Below are 13610 nucleotides of genomic sequence, written 5' to 3'. Positions count from 1 at the left end.
CAAACCCTTACAAGTTATTATATAGAGCTGAACTCTTTCTAGAGTGCAGTTATGGACATACCATCATGTTGAGATTTACAGGATTATACTCCATATCAAGCTTTCTTGTTGAGACCACCTCAGCTTATACTCTTTGTAAAATAACCCCAAATAAAATAAACAACACTGCCTCCAACCCCCTCAGAAAAAAAAAAAACAAGCGAGGCAGCACTTCGCCCTCTGTTAAGATGTACTTTTCTCAGCCTAGAGAATTTCCTTCTGCTAATGGAAAAGACTAAAAGCTCTCGAATCCTCTTCAGGCAGCTCCAGCAACCCCTGTGAACCACGGGCACTGTTCTCAGGCGACATCCTAAAAGTACGACACCTGCACCGTGCACACACGAAGGAAAAACAACGAGAAGCAAGCAGGTGAACAACCAAATAAAGCACAACCGGAGAAGGAACGCGAACCAAGCCACAGCGCCCGCGGGAAGGCGGGACCGGGACTCGAACCGGCGCTCCCGGGACTCGAACCGGCGCTCCCGGGACTCCCCCGGGTCCTCCCGAGCCCCACGCCCGAGGCGCGAAGGCGCCGGGCGGTGCCGCTGCGCACGCGCGGTCCCGGGCAGCACGTTCCGGCCGCGCTTCGCGCCGCCATTTTGGGCGTGCGGCGCTGCCGGGTGTGGCTCGGCGCTGCAGCCCGCGGGCGGTGACGCGGCCGCGGCGGCTGCTGGAGGGTGCTCCGCTCCCCGACAGCCCTGGGCGGCCGCAGCCTCTGCCCGTGCCCGCAGCCTCTGCCCGTGCCCGCAGCCTCTGCCCGTGCCCGCCGCCTCTGCCCGTGCCCGCCTGCCCGTGCCCGCAGCCTCTGCCCGTGCCCGGCTCCTCTTAGGTGAGTGCGGTGTCAGCGCCGGCCAGAGCGCCTGCTTTGGAGCACAGGCAGCCTAACGTGAATTTCGTGTTTTGCATTTGGTTGCATTTAAAAGTTCTTTTGTTTTGGCATGAGTTGTCTTTAAGTTAGTGGTGCGTGATAGAAGTATGCATTTTGGTGGCTGAAGAGTTGCAAGCAAATACAAATGTGTGACCACTCCTGCTTAGGAAGTAGGTGGTAGGTGCTTGTGTGGTGTTCTTCTGATTGGTTTGGTTTCTTGAGCTGCAGTGATGGAAGTATAGCCAGAGCGTGATTTTAGCAGGGTAGATTCAGTTTTTTCAGTTTTGTAATTTTGTTTTTTGTAATCTTTAGATTGTAGTTCAACTAAGCGTGAGGAACTTTTCCAAGGTGTGTTTATCAGGCAGGAGAAGGATTTGGAGAATTGCAGAATGGTTTGTGTTGGAAGGAACTTTGAAGTTCATCCAGTTTGACCCCCCCTGCCATGGGCAGAGACCCCTTGTATTGGACCAGGTTCCTCAGAGTGCCATCCAGTCCAGGCTTGAGCACTTCCAGGGATGGGGCATCCATAGCTTCTCTGCATAACCTGTTCCAGTGCTTCACCACCTTCACAATAAAATATTTCTTTGTAGTATGTAATCTAAACCTACTCTCTTTCAGTTAAAAGACATTCCCCCCATTCCTATTTTACCATGCCCTTGTAAAAGGTCCCTTTCCATGTCCTTTAGATATTGTAAGGTCCCTATGGAACCGTCCCTTTTTCAGGCTGAACAACCCAGCTCCTTTAGCTTGTCTCCATAGGAGAGATGCTCCAGCCCTCTCATGATTTTTGAGGTCCCTTCTGAGCTTGCTCCAACAGGTCCATGTTCTTCCTGTGCTGGGGATCCCAGACCTGGATGCGGCACTGCAGGTGGGGTCTTGGTAGGGTAGGGCAGAGGGGCAGAATCGCCTCCCTGGACCTGCTGCCCAGGTTGTGTTTGGTTTCCTGGACTGTGAGTGGGCAGTGCTGGCTCATGTTGAGCTTCTTGTCAACAAACAGCAAAAAGACTTTATCTTCAGGGTTGCTCTCAGTAAGAGAAGTAGTACAAGAATTTAGGTGATGTGTATTTTTCTAATGATTTTTCTACCGTTCCTTCTCGTAGAGAGATACATAGTTGTCAATTACTGGGCTGTGTTTCCTTTAGAAGACGTGTTACTAATGAAGGTGGAAAGGTGAGTAAACAGGAAAAGGCCATTTTGTCAACTGTAGAAATGTGGCTGTGTCGCTGTGATGCTGTTACTCAGGCTATGATAACAGACAAGCATTAATGCACAGATTGTTTTATTTTGTTATGTGTTAGTGCAAATAGGGCATAGTTTCAGTGAAGGGGGAAAAAAAGGGATCAGAGTCAGGCCCCTTCTAAAGTTTAAGTCTCTGTAGTGATCAAATGTTTCTTCCAGGCAGACAGAACCAGTTCCTTAAGGCTGTTTTCTTTTATTAAAAGCACCCAGATTTTCACTTTCTGTTACAGGGGAAGGTAGGAAAAAGGGGCCATGTTTTCAAGGAAAAACAAGCAGGAATTTGCCAGATCTAGGTTTGATACTGCTTTTGCTGGGAGTGTTTTTTTTTTTTTTTTTTTTTTTTTTTGGTTTCAAGTGGTTTTCGGTTTTTTGGGGTTTGTTTTAGAAGTTATGCATCCTTCATCCTTCTGCCCTACTGCTTTACAGTAGGGGTGATCATTTATTTATTAGAGGGGGTTTTTGGGTTTTATTTGTTTTGGTTTTTTGGGGGTTTTTGTGGTTTTTTTGGGGGGGGTTAATTTTTTTTTGTGAACTAGAATGATAGGGATCAATATTTTTTTCTGAAGACAGGCTGTGTATTCACTAACTACTTCATGTATGGTTTTGATGAAAACTGTCATGACAGTTTCACTGAAGATTTTTTGCAGGCTAAGGGGACCTTGCCTTAAAACCTTGTAGTTGAAACTGAAAGTTTAAGTTCCAGCTTTACATAAAAATAAATAAATCAAGGTTATCTTTGTCCAGACTATCCTTGAGTATTTATCTACTGTCTTTGCATTTGATGTTGTCTACCTCAAATTACTTTGTTAGAACAGCAGTTCATTTGGTGGAATTGCTTGATTCAATTATGTTCATACACAGCCTTTTTAGACAATGTGAAGTCACAGATTCACTGAATCCTTGACATATGAATTAAACTAGAAGTTGAGCTTCAAGACTGAATTATAGATCAGAAAAGTATCTGAATGTTTTAAAGATATTTAAACTGTCAAAATGGGTGTGTTGAGACCATACGAAACACACCTGGCACAGTTGTTACTTGATGAGCAGTGCAGAAATGTTGCACATAGATGATAATATCAGTATGTCCTTGCAATTATGAGAACCTTAAATATAGTATTGGTACATACAGCCAGAGTAAACAGTAGAGCATGGAGCTCTAAATTGTCGGTGATTTGAAGAAGTTATTTAGACAGAAAATGCAGGGTGAGTAGGGGATGAGTCCTTGGTCTTTTACATATTAAATGGAAAGAGAAACACACCGGAATACCTAGGTGTTATTGTGGGGGCAACATTTTGGTTAAAAATTAATCTCAAGTGATAGAACCAGTCTGTTGCCTTGTGATTGAATCCAGAGGTACTTTTTTTCATGGTATCTGAGCATGTCTTTACTAAGAGAATTGTGTGGAGTGTATCCCAGTTGTCTAAAACATGACATTCTTAAATGCTTAGTATATGTTTTAGTCAGAATTTTAATAATATGCTGTTAAACCCTTTTGAAAACAAACATCATGTAAGGAATTAGTTGCAAAGAAAAAATACAGAAAATTATCAAGATGATGATACTCTTTTTCTTTGCAGACAAGATGGAATCTCTGACTCCTTCACCAGACTCGGTAGATAAGAAATTGAAGATAACTCATGTAGAATGCCATCCTGAGTACTTGGCTATTATGTTCCAGGCTCAATACAATGTAGGATGTGAGCTTGACTATCTCATACTACAAAATGAAATACAGCGTGTGTTCAAAGTAAAAGATGCTATCTGTGTTGGTGGATCTTGCTTGGTGGAAGACACAGAAGGAGAATGGCATAGAGGAAGAGTTCTGAGAAAGGAAGGGAATATCTGTGAGACTTTTCTTATAGACACTGGGCTTGTGTTGGCTGTTGAGGAAACACATCTTGCTGCTGCTAGTGATAAATTGTTTCAGCTGCCTCCAAAGGTGGTTTTGGGTGTTTTTGCAAGCATACTTCCTCTTGGAGAAAAATGGAGTCCAAAAGCCATTAACTATTTTTCATCTCTGGTAGCATTACAGATCACTGGTCATGTGAAGGCTGTTACACCATATCAGCTGTTGATTCTAGAAGTGCCTAAGATTATTACTGATGTTCTTGAACTGCAGCTAGGTAAATTTATTGATGGAGATTCATTTTGTCTTGTTTTAGAGACTTTAGGAACATTGCCCCAAGGAATACTTTGTAAGAGAGTGCCACAACTGTTGACACAGGAGCATCCATTCAGGGACTTACTTACCTTAAATAATTCTGAGAAACCAACAGATTTTTGGCACATTCCAGATCAACTCTTTCCATGTCTACCTGTTGGTAGTAAAGAAAATGTAAAAATAACTGGTGCAGTAAGCCCAAATAAATTTTATTGTCAGATACAGAAATGGCAGAAAGAGCTGGAATGTTTGACAGGAGCTATGCATTTGTACTATGAAGCTCTTGTTGGAGAAAATACCATATCTTGTGATAGTTTCGGGCTGCTCTGTGCTGCCAAGAGGCAAAATGGACAGTGGCATAGAGGAGTGATAAAACAACTTCTCTCTGACCATGTGGAGGTCTGGTTTATGGATTTTGGCATTATTGAAGCTGTGCAACCTAGTTGTATTTGGAAACTGAAAGCTGAGTTCATGACATTACCAATGATTTCATTTCCATGTACGCTGTCTTGTTTTGGTAGTCAGGATGAAACAGTAATAGAATTTCAGCTCAAGAAACTTACACAAGCCTTAATAGGACAAACTTCTGTGTGTGTCCAAGTTGATTTGTACAATAACACTGAACGCTTGTATTATATAACGCTGCAGAAACAAAATCTTGGAATTAATGCTGAGCATCCAGAAAACCAGAATGAGACAGCTGCACCGTGTGTCTCACTTTTGGAAACAAAAACCAGAAGTATTGCCCTAAACCACAAACTAAGTTCTGAGAGAAACAATTCATCTAAGAATTACTCTGGAAACAAAGATAAAAAAATCTGCTTACCTGAGTGGGACACTTCTTTCTTCAGCCACTGCAAGAGAGTAGAGATGCAAATGAACTCTTTTTATGGAGCTTTTGTAGTATATGTCATAAATCCATCTGACTTTTGGATTCAAATGTGTAAATACCAGAGTGAGTTTCATGCCTTGATGAAAAACATTGCCTGCACATACATTCAGTGTAGAGATGATGAGATGGTCCTTAAAAAGCCAGAACCTGGGTTGCTGTGCTGTGCCCGGTACAGCAAGGACGGGTGTTATTACCGGGGTGTTGTCACAAAAGTGTTTCGTGTTAGCATTATGGTTTACTTTTTGGATTTTGGAAATACAGATACTGTACCTTGTCACTATGTGAAAACATTGCTTCCCAAGTTTTCTGATTTACCAGCTTTAGCTGTGTGTTGTTCCCTTGCTTGTACATTTCCTGTTGATGGTGTGTGGGTTAAAAAAGAAACTGATTTCTTTAAAAACATGGTGTTGAACAAACCACTGCTACTTCATGTAGTTGGAAAGCAAAAAAACAAGTACGTTGTTAATGTGCAGTGTCATACTGGTTTCCTGCAAGGAAACGTTGCCACGTGTATGGTTCAAGCTGGTTATGCTGAATATCGGCTAAAGCCACCAGATTCTGTTCTAAAGGCAGCAAAAAAGCGGCACATTGGGAATCACCTCAAATGTAAAAAAGTAAAAATCAATGCAGAGAACACCAGTAATACTTGCAAAAATAAGGTGTCTGGAAATGGAGACATACTTCAGAAGGAAAAATCATTAAATGTGCCACCAGTGCCTAGAGAATCTGTTGTGCCATCCTGTTTAGGAGAACGTGCTGTCTCTAAAATGCAGAAATCACTATGTGAAGAAAAATTAGTTTATAAGGAGCTTGTATTTAAACCAGGAGCTGTTAATGAAGTGGTGTGTTCTTATATTTTTTCCCCAGCAGATTTTTCATGTCAACTGCAAAGCAAACTGCCTGAGCTGAATAACTTGATGGGACAAATTCAGGCATACTATAAAGATCATACCAATGCCTACAAAACTGGACAGGTTGCCTGTGTTGTTAAGTATCCCAAAGATGGGAAGTGGTATAGAGCAACTGTTATGCAGGAGGTATCCACAGATGAAGTTGATGTGGTTTTTGTAGACTATGGTTATCAGGAAAGAGTTTTACTTAAAGATGTACAGGGTGTTCTTCCAGATTTCCTAACTCTAGAGAGTCAAGCATTTAGATGTGGCCTTAAAAATGTGGTCTTACAACCTGACTCAATTAATTGGTCTGAAGAAGTGCATAGACAATTTGAAGACTTAATTTCTTCTTCTAGAGGACCACTGACTTGCACCATTTATGCTGTTGTTCTTGTGAACCCCAACTGTTTATGCAATGTAGTTGACTTACAGACTCCACTTAAAAGTGTAGAAGAATTCCTCAGAGAATGTGGTCTCACCCAGCCTGAATGTGTTGAACTAAGAAACCTTTCATCTTTGGGTTCTCTGTACAGTTTTTGCTATTCATCTTTTAATATAAAAATTGGAAGTGAGGAGGAGGTGTATATAACTCACGTAAATAGTCCTTCAGAATTCTATTGTCAGCTTAACCGCAACTCTGAAACTCTTGAGGCATTGATGAAGAAGGTTAGTGACGTAAGTAAAACATCAAGTAATGCAAATTATCATGGCAATACGCAACTATGTATAGCCAAATATGTGGAAGATGGTCTCTTTTACAGAGCTTTGGCTTTTCCTGTGGAATCAACGTCCTTTCTGTTGGTTGACTATGTGGATTTTGGAAATAGGAGTATGGTGGAGAGAGACCAATTGATGCCTATTCCAGATTCTGCCACTGACCTACTATTCACACCCATGCAAGCTATTAAATTCTGTCTGTCAGATCTTAGGGGGGCAGACTTTCCAGCAAAAATTACTACATGGTTTGTGAAAACATTCCTTGGTAAACTGCTGAAAGCTGTAATTTTATCCAGAGAACCAGATGGAAAGATTGTTGTGGAGTTGTATGATGGACAGCTCAAAGTAAGTCAGAAAATTAAAGAAAAGGTATTGGAAGAGTTGGCACAGGAAAGCAGTACAGAACAATTTAGAAGTAATGAAGGAGGGATATGTTGCATGAAAGATGACAAAGAAATTAATGAAGTCGATGTTAAAGATCCTGAAATACTGAAATTGAAAACTGAAGTGAAATGCCAAGCCTATTATGAGTATTACCAGGGAGATATTGGTGAGAATTTAGGATATGAAGAGCAAACTGCGTGTAGCACACCAAAGTTGTGTAGTGGATTCTCAAAACAGCAAACTTTACAGGCCAACAAAGAGCAACATTTTAGATACACTTTCCGTGCTCTTCTGGAGAATGGAGAGGAACCTTGGATTGGACAACCTGCTTCTCACTCCCTCTCTTATTCTGCTTTACATTCAAAGGAAATAACTGTAAATGCTCTCTCTGAATCTCAGAATGAAAGACCAAATTGTACAGGTCAACAGGAAAGGAGTAATAAAAATATACCTACATTAATCAGTCTTCCTCAACGTGATATCCAGGTGAATACCAAAGTAGCAGGTTATATTTCTCACATGAATAGTCCATCAAGTTTCTATGTTCACTTTGCAGAGGATGAAAACATAATAATAAAACTAGCAGATGATTTAAATGAAAGCTTGGAGAATAGAGGTGGGGAAAATTGCTTAAATGAACTCATGGTAGGGGATCTCATTGTTGCAGAGCATGATGCTGATTGTTTTTACTATAGAGCAGTTATTAAAACTCTGAAATCAGGAAACTCCTATGAGGTAGAATTTATTGACTATGGTAATGCTGCAGTTGTAAGTTCGTCAAAAATCTGCAGGATTCCAGAAAAGTTCTTAACTCTGCCAAGGTTTAGTGTTCATTGTTTCCTTAGCAGTGTAACAAGTGTTCCTGGGGAAAGCTGGACTAAAGAAAGTGCTGCATATTTTGCAAGAAAAGTAAGTGACAAGCCAGTAGTTTGCAAGTTCTTACAGCAACATGGGGAAAAATGGGAAATAGATGTAATTTGTGATGGAGAGTCTTTGTCTAACAGCCTTTTGCATAAAATAAACAGCATAAGGTGGAATAGCACATGGGTATTTTCTTTGGAAAATAAGCCTAAACAAAATGGTAATCCTCGAAAGTCTAAGAATAGTTTAGGTGGCCAAAATAAAACCAAGGCTGCTGGTATAAAAAATACTTCTGTAAAACCCTTAAATCTCCTTCATCAGGTTTTAAATTCTGGACAAGTAGAAGAAGCAGAAGTAGTTAATATTTCAAAGAATGGAGAATTTTATGTACAGTTAGTTAAAAATCTGCAAGTACTACATGACTTAAATGTAATGCTTGACAAAGAAGCACAAAGAAGTGATTCGCTTAGAGTGGATGACATTGAACAGGGACTGGAATGCATTACACAATCTGAAAGGAACTTAAAATGGAATCGATCAAAAGTAATAAAGAAATTTGTTAGGGAAAAGTTAATGCTAGTTTTTTTTGTGGATTATGGCATGTGTGAGATGGTGTCCTTAAATAATGCAAAGATGCTCAGTAATGAGATTAAAAGTATTCCTAAACAAGCTGTTTATTGTAGGTGGATTTTTTATAAAAACCTGAAGAAAATTCACTTAGACCATGTAGTAAATGCACTGCTAGATTGTGAAATAAGGATCTTGTTTTTGAGATATTTGAAATCATCTGATATCTGGGAGGTAGATATTCTAGTAGGGGAAGTTACACTTCAGGAGTATTTGAACCAGCTCTTAAGTCGTTGGACAATTGCTGGACCAGAAAAATGTAGTAATACAAACTGTAAGGAGTTTGATACATCATTCAAGATAAATTCAGTCATGTGGATGCTGCTGCGTAGTGGCAGAACATATCCTGGGTGTGCAACTGCAGTTACTGATCCTTCAAACTTCAGCATCCAGTTTGAAATCTTCTTTGACTGCATGCGAAACTTGTCCTTGCTGCTCTCTGACCTTCCTGACAACTTGCCAGCTCTGCCAGAAGAACTTGTGATTCCTGGTGCTAACTGCTTGATCGAGTTTGGGCAGGAAGCAGAGTGGTACAGGGCAGAAATCAGTGAAGTAATAGGTCAGTCTGTTGTTCTTACATTTATTGATTATGGCTTTCTGAGGACCGTACCTTATTCTGATATCCATAAACTTAAAGTTGTTCCAGAAAGTCTGTTATACTTGCCACGTTTGGCACACTCTTGCTCTTTGCATGATACAGTTCCTGGCAAGGGGGAACACTGGAGTGAGGAAGCTATACTTTTGTTTCAGCAGCTTCTTCATAAACCAGATCTGATATTTCATTTTATCCACTATGGCTCTGAAATGAAGCTAGAGGTGGATGTTATGTGTAAGGATAGCAATCTATCTGATGCCTTAATTGCTGCAGGCCACGCAGTCTGCTCTCACAGTAGGTGCTGTCCCATTGCAGTTGACAGACTCTAATCAGAAAAAAGAATTGCAAGTGAAGTGGCCAGATTCTAGTTAATGTGCTTCCCTTTACAATTCTGATTTTGCTGACAGAAGTCGGGCAAAGAAGAGAAACAAAAAAGCCTTTTGAAGCACAGCATTAGATATAAAAAAGTTTCAAAGAAGACAGTGTAAGTGTAAGTGGCTGCTGGAATATCATTAACAAAGGATCTGAGTTTACAACTCCATATCACTGAAAGGAAGGAAAACCTACAGAAGATGGACAGTACTGTGAAGATGGGATTTTCTCAGCATTATGATGACAAGAAAAGTAAAGTCATAACACAAAGTAAATCTGCTACCAGAAACACTGGCTGAGGCTTGTGATTCTGATCTTCTACAGTCTGGAAAGACAGTGTGTGAAGTTACTGTCAAAGAATTAGTTGAATGATCAGTAGATTGCAGTTAGAAAAGCACTACTTCAAAGCAGAATAAACCAAACAGCCTTTTGTTGGAATGCTCTTGAAGTTTTTGTATGTATATTTATACTATTTATTTGTAGTAATATCTGGTTTACAGGGTGATGTCTCCATGTTTTGGATGTTCAGAAAACAAAGATGCCAGACATTATTTTCTTTGGTTCTGATTCCAGAGTTTCCACGTGAGAAAAGTTTCAGTGTTTACTATGATTGAGCCAAAAATCTGGATCTCCATTTATGGGAGAGACATGCATTAAGTTGTTTTCAATTAGTTCTTGATGTACAGATGCTATTGCCCCTTTTGAAGGTTCTGTTAGTATCTGAGTTGCGTCATTTTGGGATTTTTCACTCTGCCTAGTATGTGTGTTCCACTGATACTTCTTCATCTTCCTCCCCATCTGCCAGAATGAAAAGAGGGAGTTTTCTCCAGGTGCTTAGTCAATACACTGTAAAGTTTACACAAAATATTGTTTATATCTTAAAGGGAAACATTCAGAACCTTTTATTTTTTTTCTCCTTTGTGGGAGAAGGAAATTTCAAAATTGAAAAGTGATGGTAATACTTAGACGGGTAGTTTTCTTAGAAAGGTAGTTTTTTTCAGTATCTAATCTGAAATGGTAAGAATTTGTCAGCTGTTTTTTTGATATATTTGTTTATTTATTTTATTTTGTGCCTTCACCTCCTTCCTCCCTTGTTGGGACAAAGTATGAAGAGTCCTGAAGCAATGAGGGGTTTCCTTTGTAATGCTCTGTGATTGATTGAATTTCAGTGAGAAAATGAATACAACCGTAATGGTAGAAAACATACCTTATGGATCTCTAGAAGTAAACAAGATTTAACAACACACATGCCCTTTGGCTCCCTGTCCCCCCCTCTCACCCCCTGAATGTCATGATGTATTTATATGAAAACCTGAAAGCTTTATCTGGAAAACAGATTTTTTTTTTTTTCCGGTAAGAGAGATATGCCTGGGAGAGTCAAATAAATAAAAGGTGAGACAATGCCAGCTGATCTTTACAAGGTTCACTCTGCTGGTGAATTATTCTTGAAGCTTTTAATATTTTCATCATACAAGTGAAAAATGCCCATTACTAACAAATCAGAAAATGTGTAAGATAAAATCCTCAAGTAAATACTATTAAAATATCAGTAATGTTATGTTAATATAGTGATTAGACTAAAAGGGGTGGGGGTTGTAACCATTTGTGATTGTTTTCTTTATATTGTATTGTTTCTTTATATTTCAGAATTTCAAGGTTTTCCTGCTAAAATTGTAAGCTTACCTGGCACATTCTTTGTCAATAGTTAGACATACTGCTGGCTGTTAGTATAAAACACAAAGGTTGTATTGTGCAGCATTACTCATGTTGAGTGATGACTTTACACTTGCTGTGCTGGTTCATTGTAGTGCCACATAGAGGCACCGACACTTACATATTAATTAACACTGATTCTAACTTCTGGCTGTCTTTCAGTTGGAAAAGCAGGATCTTGGGAGTCTGTTCATTTTAAAAGTCATTTGGATACCCTAAATGCAGACATGTTGTGTACAGTAATACACAACTTACATGTTTTAAGTAGATGGTTTTTTTGCTTATGTATATTGTGCTTTAACTTGTATGTCGTAGTAGAATATGGCTTCTCTAATGTTACAAAATGGAGCCTAGAAATGATGTATGAATAAGAAAAAAATAAACGTCTGTGTGTACTGTTTTTATGTTTTGCAAATTGCAAATGTTAGATTTATTTGCAAGAACGTATGTTTTGTTTTCAACTTGTAATGAGACTAGCTTGTGATAGTAATTCTTTTACTGAAGGTCTGATACTCAAAATGCTTCAAGTAAAAATCAAATAATTGAATGTATTTCAGGATTATACTGCATCTGTAAATATAAAGAATGTCTTGTTGCCACTGTTAGTGCAGATTCTCAGAAGTGCATTACAAGGATGTGTTACGATCGTTAGATTAAGTTGCTGGGAGGCCTGGCTGTGTATTTTATGCCCAGTCTTCTTTGGTGTGTACATCTGCTGTTAAAACATTTTTCTTATAAGAAGGAGAATCTATACTCAGAACCTAGTTGGAAGAAGTTGTCAATTATTTAGGATGTAGAAGTTTAGGTGTGTTTTCCTATTTGTTCTAGCATGAGCGTAATGCTGAACAAATGCAGTACTTTCTGTAATAGTAATATTTTTTGCTGAAATTTAATTTGAAAGTAATGTTTATCTTTTTTTATATTACTGTATTTATACTGTATCATTGATGACTGTGATTATTTTTAATACACAAAAGTTGTAGAGAACCAGTTTCATTTGTTTGGAATTCAAAACGTTCATGTGTATATTGCCTTTTTTTCATAAATAAAATGAATACTAAAAATAATAAATGCTTATCTCCTGTGTGTAACTTGCCCTGCCTAATACATTTTGAAGTTTTCTGTGACCTTTGCTGTTGGTGAATGCATTGGAAAATATCTGAAGCTGTATAAGTATGTGTTGTGTGGGACTTCTGAGGGGAAGTACCTCTTGCTGATTTTGCTGAACATTTTTGGTTGATTTAGGAGTAACTTTGCACTGCCTCCAGAGGAAACGTGCTCAGACTTGAGCCACTAGAAACTGTGGGCTTGAGAGTTGGGAGACAAGATCCTTGAGGATTTATGTAGGAAGAGAGGCAAAGAAGGAAAGGCTTCACTGGGGGTAGGAGATGGGTGGTTCAGGTGGTTTGAAAGGGCTGAATGTTTGTATGGGTCAGGCAGCATAGAAGTGTAAGTTTTCAGGCAGAAATTGAGGCTTCAGTGCTAGACTAGTGTGTTAAGATTAGTTTTCAGTAAAAATTTAGGAAATTAAATGGGAGTGTAGTGTTTGAAGTAGAGCTTCTAGAAACTAACAAATTATCACTGGTTTCATAAAAGCAAATTCAGGAATGGAAAAGAGCCTTTGACCGTGCTTTTAATTACATGTAATGTCTACAGAGGACTGTGTGTCTGTGCTTGAGGGTGTTGTGTTAGCTGCAGACAGAGCTCTGGGGACACGTTTCACTCTCCACAGACAACTGCACTTCCTGCCCTTGCTTTATCTTTGCCCTGTGCCTTATCTTTGCCCACATTCCTCCCAAATGAACAGCCCGTCCCAAATGTAATGGAGGCATCTGGCCATGATGGCTGCATCTGAAATAGTGGACTTGGGTCCACAGACAGCACAATAGCCAAGGGCTAATCTGAGCCACAGTGCAGGTCAAGGCTGGACTCAAACCAGGTTTGGAAAAAACTAACTGCTGTCATGCAGGTAAGACCTTGAGTCAATTATCTCACTCCATAAGTAGTGGAAAGCCCAGGGCCTGTTGAGGCTGTGTTCCAGGATAACCTCTTGAGTAGGGACGTCTCTCATGGTTACTCCTTGAGGCTGAGAGATTGCTTCCTGCAGCAGCTTCCCAGTAAGTGAATAATAGCATGTTAAACTTCGGAATCTTAGCTATATGATACAAAGGGTTGATTGTGCACATGCAAGCCTTTAGACATAAACCATTGACCAAGGCTGAGATTGAGGCTGGATCCAGCTACA

At 39.7% G+C, this 13610-nt stretch overlaps 1 protein-coding gene across 2 annotated transcripts; it reads left to right on the top strand.

The window, feature by feature from the left end:
- The first annotated feature begins 831 nt into the window (after positions 1 to 831).
- On the top strand, positions 832 to 9660 carry TDRD15 (tudor domain containing 15). Of its 2 annotated transcripts, none has more exons than XM_068183353.1 (3): positions 832 to 868; positions 2008 to 2077; positions 3728 to 9660. In XM_068183353.1, exon 3 carries the CDS (start codon positions 3733 to 3735, stop codon positions 9607 to 9609), a length of 5877 nt encoding a protein of 1958 aa, XP_068039454.1. In that variant the 5' UTR covers positions 832 to 868; positions 2008 to 2077; positions 3728 to 3732; the 3' UTR covers positions 9610 to 9660. The 2 variants fall into 2 exon arrangements, with proteins under 2 accessions (XP_068039454.1, XP_068039455.1); XM_068183354.1 differs by lacking the exon at positions 832 to 868 and adding an exon at positions 954 to 1077.
- Positions 9661 to 13610: the final 3950 nt, after the last annotated feature.

This window comes from Anomalospiza imberbis, chromosome 3 (genome assembly GCF_031753505.1).
Source record: "Anomalospiza imberbis isolate Cuckoo-Finch-1a 21T00152 chromosome 3, ASM3175350v1, whole genome shotgun sequence".
In the NCBI taxonomy this organism is placed as follows: Eukaryota; Metazoa; Chordata; class Aves; order Passeriformes; family Viduidae; genus Anomalospiza; species Anomalospiza imberbis.
Note: the sequence above shows the minus strand (reverse complement) of the source record. Positions and strands in the feature narration are given on the sequence as shown.

Excerpts from the sequence above, each read along its gene's own strand:
- TDRD15 (XM_068183353.1), top strand. The coding sequence starts at position 3,733 with ATGGAATCTCTGACTCCTTCACCAGACTCGGTAGATAAGAAATTGAAG.